The sequence below is a fragment of the Pelodiscus sinensis genome, chromosome 4 (assembly GCF_049634645.1).
Source record: "Pelodiscus sinensis isolate JC-2024 chromosome 4, ASM4963464v1, whole genome shotgun sequence".
Lineage (NCBI taxonomy): Eukaryota > Metazoa > Chordata > Testudines > Trionychidae > Pelodiscus > Pelodiscus sinensis.
The window spans coordinates 88669529-88678936 of record NC_134714.1 but is presented as its reverse complement, the minus strand read 5'-3'; the positions used below and the strand labels follow the sequence as shown (position 1 = coordinate 88678936).

The 9408-nt window shown below is 40.3% G+C and overlaps 1 protein-coding gene across 1 annotated transcript; it reads right to left on the bottom strand.

The window, feature by feature from the left end:
• Window positions 1-1934: 1934 nt before the first annotated feature.
• Window positions 1935-7482, bottom strand: FGF19 (fibroblast growth factor 19). The gene is made up of 3 exons (XM_006111467.4): window positions 7059-7482; window positions 6506-6609; window positions 1935-2267 (listed from the first exon to the last, which is right to left on the bottom strand). Exons 1-3 carry the CDS (start codon window positions 7291-7293, stop codon window positions 1935-1937), a joined length of 672 nt encoding a protein of 223 aa, XP_006111529.1. The 5' UTR covers window positions 7294-7482.
• Window positions 7483-9408: the final 1926 nt, after the last annotated feature.

Here is a 9408-nt window from a genome sequence, read left to right as displayed (position 1 = left end):
GTGTCCACACAGCAAGCCCATTATTTTGAAATGATTTTTGAAATAACGGGCATGTTATGCTGACTTCTGTAACCCTCATTTCACAAAGAGTAAGGGAAGTTGAAGGAAGAGTGTTCTTCCTTTGACTTCCTGCTGTGTAGACCAAAAGCCGAGTTAACGTACTTTGACTTCAGCTACGCTATTAACCTAGCTGAAGCTGCGTATTTTAACTTGACTTTAGTCCACAGTGTAGATGTACTGTAAGTCCTGCTTGTATATATTCTATTTTTAGCTGTCACTAACTGCATGAGTTGAGTGAAGTTTCTTTGTTTTTCTCTGCCTCAGTTTCCCCATTTACAAAATGGGGATAACAACACTTACCTGCCTTCCAAAAGCATAATGGAACTTAATAATGTCTATAAAGCTCTTTTAAGTCTGAGGAAATGTCACATAATTATTAAAGCAAAGTCAGATTTTATGCTGGAGAGGATTATTTTTATTACAAATTTATACACTAAACTACTGACATAATCACAGAAAATTAACAAATTTTATTTTCATTGTAATTTCATGATTACAAAACTTCACAAAATTTGTGAAAACTAAAAAAACCTTCATGAGTACATAAATAGAATTTTGAGTATAAATAACAGTAACAAAATAAACAGATGTAGGTTTTCAAATAAATTAATTATAAATATTGCATTGGTAATGAAGTGCTAGGTCAAGAAAATACTAACATTTCCAGTACAGTTTTCTGTATAGAAATACCTATTATAAATGAAGTCTTGGAAAAGGATAATTTTCCTGGACTCGTTATTTCACATTCCATTTGTTATTCTCTTGGTGGAATGCTAACATAGGAGAACAGGATTGAAAACATCATATATACATTATGGATCATATACCATCAAGAATCACTTCACTGCATATCAAAATTCTGAAACGTTAAAGTCAATGGATGAAGGATCAGCCCCTTTGTGTCTTGAAAGGTCTGCTGATGCTTTAAGGAAAAATATAAAAGCATATTTTAAAGTAATTTGACCTATACAACATTTATTTTCTGTCTCTTCCTTCAATTGCTATGAATATTTACATATCACAGGACTTTTATGACCTGAACGTTAATCTGTTTCTACTTCTTGTTCCCTACCAGATGAACATAATTATGGATTCTGTACAATTTTCAGTCCATAAATAGAATTATCATTAATGTTAGTGGGAATTCTATCTCAGGACAAGGATAATACAGGTCCCAAAGAATTTACCAACAAACACAGGTGAGCCCATTAAGAATCAAAGATCCAGTTTTCCATCCTGAGCCCTTAGATTTAATAATCAAAAAAGAGAAGAAAATTCTTCTTTTACATTATGCATTGTTTTTCACTGTAATGTTTAAAATGGAAAGTTGTCCCAGAGCATCAGCAGCAGTTTTTTTGAAGAGACAGATTTAACCTTAGTTCACAGGATAATGTTTGTTAGATTTTGCAATCATGTTTTATTTCAAATATTTGTCTTTGAAAGGCTACGAAGAGGTCATTAACCTCCCTGTGAATATAAATCTTTTGCTGCATTTGCTCCTATCAGCAGGAATCTCAGGTAAGCATAAGTAGTAATAAAGTGGTGAAGAAAAATGTTAGTGATCTTATCACCCCAGCCATCACCAAACAGAAGGAATTTCTGCACGTTGTGTATTTTTATCAGAGGTGAACCAGTTAAGCAGTTGTTGTTTAGATTATTTTTTCTAAATGTGATATGAAAACATAAATAGGTGCTTTTTAGAGTGTAGCCTTAGAAAGGTGTTAATATCTTACAAGTTTAGTATATTGCAAGAATAATACTAGCACCGTACCTTAAATATTTACATATTCTACATATTACTACTGTAAAAGCCAAATAATATCTTGGTCCTGGCAATATTTCTTCAAAATCATATTTAAAGACAGGAGCATTAGTTATTTCTGAAAGCTGGGGCTCTTCACTGGAGATATTTTAGAGGTGATTCCAAAGGGATCCATGCTGTCAGTTTCGAGAGGTGAAGAGAATAGATCTGATTCAAAAGTATGACTATAATCACCATATTCTCCAAAATCCATTGACTCCACAGGTACTGTATTGATCATAGGCAAGAAGTGAGACAATGGAAGAAAGTCTTTTCCTTTGAATTGTTGTCTTTGTTTGGCACTACTTAAGGACACAGAGATTCCATATTTCTTTGATTTATATACATTGTAGCCATCTGGGCGTATCTCCTCTTCAAAGGAGCAATCTTCTGTAGAATACCTGAGCTGAACAGTAAGGAGTGAAGACAATTACTGGTATGTATATGAAACAAAATACAGGACTATGTAGCACTTTAAAGACTAACAAGATGGTTTATTAGATGATGAGCTTTTGTGGGCCAGACCCACTTCCTCAGATCAAATCTTATATGATACTTATCAGATATGATATAAATCTTTTATGTGCTTGATCCTATTACTCTCCTTGATGAGAGAGTGATTAATGCTCTCCATAATATTCATAGAATTCTAACAATCTAACAATTCAAACAGTCATTTAAAAAGGCAGTAGGAGTCACAAAAGGCCAGATTTCACACCCCTTTGAAGTCACTGGGAGTAATTCCATTATCCTCAATGGTCTTTATTCCATGTATTACCACACAGCTGCTCTAGACTGCTCCATTCTGACTTTAGGGAAAACTGTGGTAACCTCTGGTAGGGACCTCCATTTAATAAGTGTGGATGAATGCTGATGTTTTAATTATAACCACAAGATAGCTAAGGAACCCATCAATCCAGCAGTCTATTGCATATAAAACTCAATATGAATCCCAAAGGAGATTTTCCTATGTAAGGTCTGCAAGGATCAGAACTGCAGAAAGAAATTTATTTTATAATAGGCTGTATTAAACTAAAGAAAATTAATAAATAAAAAACAATAAAAAGGGCAAACCAAGTGTTTTCTCCTAATCATTTTATTAACTTGTCTAAAAATGTATTAGAACAGTGTCTCTTTGTCATCAGGCATTAAACTTATCAAACAGTTCTACTGAGACAGCAATAAAGATTCTATATAGGATAATATATTTTATAACCTCCCTAGCAATTCGTAGAATTCATCTTAGACATTGTTTATAACATAGATATAGTACATTGAGATTCTATGTTATCATCCCAGACTTTTCCAGATCTTTTAAGTAATTATTCTGGTGCTATTTCTGGTTCAGTCATTTAAGGTGAATGAACTCTGGGCCAATGAGGAAAATTGCTGGCTATGTCTAGGTCTTTGATTAAAAAAAAAGAGTGTTCTCAAATGAACTCTCTGACTGTCAAAATATAACCTCAAGCACATTTGACTTTCTTTTTCAGTTGTAAAAAAAAAATCTAGCTTTGTCAAATACCATCAACAATGGAGTGTATGCTAGCGTCACCTTTTAAAAGTACTTTTTATGTTAAAGGGAAAAAGCAAAACAAAAAAAATTGCTATTCCTCACTGATTGAGATTTGCAATATTTATTAATTTGGACATTATTTGTTTTGAATGAATGTATTCTAGGGCCAGATTGTGAAACACTTTACTTCTACAGGTGGCCAGATTATTCACACAGAAAGTCTCACTGAAGTTAATGAAATTGCTGATGGAGTAATGTGTTAGATCCTACTTATTTACCTCCCAGTCATTGTACCTTCCCACCACACTACCTCCCAATCCTTACTGAGTAGTACATTTCTCCATTCCCTTCAATGGAATTATCTTCAGAGTAAGATACTAATAAAAATGAGGAAGGTGAAGAGAACAAATTTCCCATTGAGCCCTGAACAAACTACTAGGGTAGTGGGTCAAGGTGCAGGAGTCAGCAAATATTGTGCATCACTTGTTTCCCTGTGTCACTCCAAAGCGAGTGTGTGAGAAGCAGACAGCACATTTTAGCCACTGTAGGGGTATCATAATTAGCTGTTAGCATAGGCCAGTAGTACTTGACTTCCTCCTCTATCCCTTAATATACACATACACACAAGGCATATGGAACAGAGTGGAAGCAGGGAAAGGATAGTGCATGCAACTCTAGAGACACATTTTCTCTGTGGGCCAAATTTTGCTCACCTCACTTGTATGGATTAATGCTGAAGTCAATGGGACTTCTCATAGAGTAAGAAGACATACAAGATTCGACTCAGTACATATAAAGGTGTCTGCATGGCTGTATGCTAATAACTGTTAAACACGTATCTATTCAGAATATTAATTCACATAATGAATTATTGCTATAGTTCAACAGTCACAAATTAAGGGAGGTTCTCTCCCTCTTCATCCAAGATTATTAAAATAATGCACAGTACAACTATTAAGAGCCTACTTCCAGGGAAATCAATGAGAAATCTCCCACTGACTTCAGTGGAAGCAATATCCAATCTATAGTTATCAATCTATGAATATTTCAGATTGGACATACAATAAAAACTTCAAACTGGCACTTTCCTTTCATGGGTGTCTAAGCCTAAAACCAGATTACCTCCCTCACTTTTTCAATTTATTGAGGGTCTGACTTTAGACAATAAAAGCAAGAAGATTCAGACTTGAAAGGCAAATTCTGTCCTAGATATTCAAATGAAAATTCAACTGGGCCTGATCCTGCTCTCCAGCAAATGGACATTTTGCTATTGGGCCCACCTCTCCTGTTGAAATCAGCAGGAGTTTCGCTAAGAAAGGTAAAATAGAGCCTTATCTGGCACTCTGGGGAAAACACACCTTCCACCTATGCAACTCAGGAAGCTTCAATGGAGTTACATGGCAATGAATTAGACCTTTCTCCTTAACTCATGCCTTTGAAAAATGTAAAGAACAACAAATAGTCTAGCAGCACCTTAGAGACTAACAAAAAATGTAGATGGTATCATGAGCTTTCATGGGCACATCTGAAGAAGTGGGTTGTGCCCATGAAAGCTCATGATACCATCTACATTTTTTGTTAGTCTCTATGGTGCTGCAAGACTATTTGTGGTTTTTGAAGTTTTTCCAGTGACAAACTAACACAGCTACCCCACTGAAACTTTTGATCATGCCTTTGAGTAGGTATTGCAGGTGTCTCATGAGAGCAGGACTGTATTTCTGATATAACTATCAGATATGCTGGAATAGCTAGGCAAAAAAAGCACGTGTTAACACCATGTCAGAGAATTGCTATAGTCCTTAGGTTCCCATGAGCCTACAGGTGATTTGTTGATCACCAGTAAGAAGTGAGAGAGTGGGAGAGAGTCCTTTCCTTTGAATTCTTGTTTCTGTTTGGCATGACTTAAAGAGATAGCAACCCCATATTTCTTTGATCTATATGTATGGTAGCCATCTGGGCGTATCCCTTCTTCGAAAGAACAATCTTCTGCGGAATACCTACACTGAATAGCAAGAAAATAATTACAAATATACCCGTATCATTTAATTGCCAGTTCCACATATCAAATAAGCTGTGTATAGTAAACATTATTTGGTCCTATTTTCTGTTTTAACCAAACATAGAGACTACGTCTACACTGCAAGGCTTTTGCGCAAAAAAACCATGGAGTGTCCACACCTCAAATGCACTTTTGTGCAAGGAAATCAAGAGTAAAATGACAGAACAGAGGGCCATAGGTAAACCTCCTTTTATGGGGCATAGCTCCCTTTTGCATGAGAGTTCTTGCACAAAAAGGCAAGTATGGACATTCCAGAGGGGGTTCTTGTGCAAGAAACCCCTATGGGAAAAAGTACAGGTGCTCTGATGGCCATTCTGTGAATGGCCATCAGAGCTTTCTTACGCAAGAGCGTCCATGTAGTGTGGACGCTCTCTTGCGCAAAAGCAGATTGCTTTTGCGATGTGCTTTGAGGTGTGGACGTGCTCTTGCGCAAGAATTTTTTGGGCAAAAACTCTTGCACAAAAGGCTTATTGTGCAAGAAGCACAGTGTAGACCTAGCCAGATAGAAAATTGTTAAGGGAAAGATGCAATAAAGAATGAAAATGTTAGATGTCCTCCTTATTTTTAGTTGCATTCGAAATTTTGGAAAGTGGATTTTTTCATTTGACACTAAACGCTTACATTTCCACTAATAAACGTTACAGTTTCATTAGACACAACTAGTGACAAAAAGTAATTAGTGACTAAGGAGAAAAAGGAAACATCTCATAGTTCTGTCGACATTTTAATCAAAGAACCGAACCATTTCATCCTGCACATTATTTTCTCTCAGGGAGAGCTTAGAATAAACGTGCAGTATGTATCTATGTATGTACTTTGCCGAGAGACACATCCATACCCTGCCTCATTATACATTTTGATGTCCTTTCTCGGGCGCGGAAGTCAGACCCTGAATATGCTGTCTGATGGGAGAACAAAGATGCGGTCGGCTCAAGCCTTCTGATAAAAGCATCACCAGCCCCGCGAGGGCATGCAAACCTTCCCCCCATTTGCATATTGGCTTTCCCATGCTGAGTCAGTGCCCGGAGAGGGAGGGAGGGGACGGGACCCAGTTCAGTCGCCTATAACTTACAAGTCCATGCAGCTTCCCGTCTTCTTCCATGCAGAGGTACCGGGAACTGTGGACGCCCTTGATCGCCACCGTGCGAACTGCCACAGCCCTGATTTCCAGCAGACCTATGCAGTAAAATCAAACACAGCGTTAACTCAAGCGGGGGGACGGGGGGGGGAGCGTTAACTCAAGCGGGGGGACGGGGGGGGGCAGCGTTAACTCAAGCGGGGGACGGGGGCAGCGTTAACTCAAGCGGGGGGACGGGGGGGCAGCGTTAACTCAAGCCGGAGGGACAGCGTTAACTCAAGCGGGGAGGGGGCGCCTCGCCTTTTGCAAGCCGTAAGCACCCGCGTTCCCCCCACCGTCGCTCCGGGCTCCGTTTCCCAGGTAATCCGAGGGGAAACGCTTCCTGCTCCCTTCCCACGAGAGCCCTAGCTGTCAGGCACTGAAGCGCACGCTCGCCTATTCGCAGTGCATCCTCCTAACCTCGCTAAGTGAAGTCACGGAGCGGAGCTCCATGCCTTTAGCCCAGAGCCTGTCCATCAGCAAGCGCGCAGCTGTCCGCTGTACTTACTGTGAGGACTCTGAATGCTGGTGCCATCCACTTTGCCATCACTGCTGATCCTCAGGAAGTAATTGAACAGCCCGTGTCTGCTGGCGGTGTATAGGTGCCTTAATCGAATAGGCTCCCCCCAGCCATAGTTCACATGTGGCCCTGCATCCGAGAAAGGCAGAGATCTCACGACCACCGCAAAGCAGAGTCCCAGCAGAGCCAGAGACGTGTGAGATTTGCACAGGCTCCTCCACATGTTTCCCAGGTTATTTAAATGGCAAGATGACTCCAGGCAAACACACACACACCGCCACGCGCACACGGAGGCGCAAGTGCCACTCAAATAGGCAGTGGCTGGGTGCTTTTTGAGCGAAATGCTTCAGGGATGTAGTAAATGCCAAGCCAATCCCCCTGCCTTTTTATAGGTCTCTGTTATCAGCCCAATCGATACGCTAATTCCAATTCCAATATAGAGACTATTTCATAGAAGGAGTTAGATCAGTCACAACTCCCCCGCCCCCCGAAGTATTGATTGGATGACATCATTTCACAGGGGACACCCTAGGGTGTTGTTTTCTCCTCCCCCCGCTCTCTTCCTTAAAAGCTTTACCCAGGCATCCTTCTCTTCGTTGGACTCCAGCCTTTCCTATGCCTAGCAGGGCAGAAATGTGCGTTCACGTGTAAACATAGTCTGAGGCTTCTGTACCGGTGCAAACCTATGCAACGTGGGATCCGCAGTGACAATTTCAGTACTGAAGCTGAAGCGGAAAACCAAGAAAGACGGTTTTCAGCCTTTGCGGGACACCTTCAAAACGTTTTAGAGTTGGGATAGGGGGACAGATCACTGAATAAATCAAATATCATTCAATCATACATAAATGACGGCCACCCTAGCGATAGCGTTTGTGATCAAAGGCAGAAGTCATTTATACACGATAAGAAAGAAAGAAAGAAAGAAAGAAAGAAAGAAAGAAAGAAAGAAAGAAAGAAAGAAAGAAAGAACAGATGTGATTAAAGATCACAGTGCCCTGATTTACGCCTGGAAGCTCAAATTCTCGGTTAGAACCAATCCGCTGTTTGGAAGGGACATGATGCCCCTTTTCCATTTCCCTTTCAAAAAGAAAGCTAATGTCCCGATTGTTTCCAGTTTAAATATGTTGCTACTAAGCACAACATAGCACAACATTACATCTGAAGAAAGCTCCCTTTAGTTTCGGACACTTTAAAACACCTCCCCGTGCTCATTTTTAAACTTCCTTATTAAAGCTCACGTTTAAAAACTTGCATCGCACACGGGCGAAAGAAAAGGAGATTCTGTGCATCGTGCTTGGATTATCTACAAATAAAAGTACCGCTTCCCCAGCTCTTCCTATTCAGTACCAAGCGGCTCAAGATACTGCAGAAGAGCAGAAAAATGACCTGTCAGCCGTGACCGAGGAGGATGTGACCTAATGTTACCTCGGTTAGTACCCACCTTTACAACGATTCACCTTTTGTTCCAGAGACTAGTCAAGCCCAGGCGCAGAAGGCAGAGTATGCAAAACATCCGGAATTGAGTAATAAAAAAATCTGCAAAGCAAGGGTCAACTCTACAGTTCATCAGCCTCCCAGCCGGGATCACCTAGAGTTTATCAGCACCTCCAATCTTCCTACCCCCGTTAGGTTTGACCAGCAGGTAGGTGTTGCAGAGGAGGGAAATGATAAGAATGTAACCGCTAATATTCCCATCACTAGCCCAGTTCTGGAGCCCACGCACAAAGCAAAAGGAAACCAAAGCAAACGGGACCAAGGGAACAATTCTATAAGCTTTTTCCCCTGGAGGAGAAACACCAACGAAGAGGTGAACTCCTCACCTGCTTTCCCCCCATAAGAATGTGGCGCCCATAGACGATCTGGTGCATAACAACAACGTTAACAATTGATAACGTCAAGCGTGCAAGAAATTCATTTCGCACTCTCTCCCAATCAAGTAGAACCAGGATGAGTCACTGGGGGATCGCCAGCAGCATTGCAGCTGGTGACTGTTGAACAGGGGGCTTTAGTCCCCATTCTTTGCACGGGAAATGGCCAGAAAATGCAACATTTAATGGAGAGCGATTGTGCCGGACAGGAAGCCAGTTTCTGATCTATTTATGGTCCATAATTAAGCAATATACAAATCACGGTGCGTTGGACTTTAGTATCTGTATGTCGTTCTAAGTTTGGCCATTAGATGGAGCTTTAAACCTTACATCTCAGTTTTTCTCCAGCACACTTCTTGCCTGTTGGGTAAATCTGAGGATGAAATCTTGGCTACATTGAAGTCAAAAGGGAGTTTTGCCATTTTCCCCATAGATTTAAAATATGATGTTATGTTACTGAGCTAAAACAG

Coding starts and splice junctions, on each gene's coding strand:
- FGF19 (XM_006111467.4), bottom strand. CDS start 7,293: ATGTGGAGGAGCCTGTGCAAATCTCACACGTCTCTGGCTCTGCTGGGA. Junction 6,610..7,058: donor CAGCATTCAGAGTCCTCACA/GTAAGTACAGCG, acceptor TTTACTGCATAG/GTCTGCTGGAAATCAGGGCT. Junction 2,268..6,505: donor ACGGGAAGCTGCATGGACTT/GTAAGTTATAGG, acceptor CTTACTGTTCAG/CTCAGGTATTCTACAGAAGA.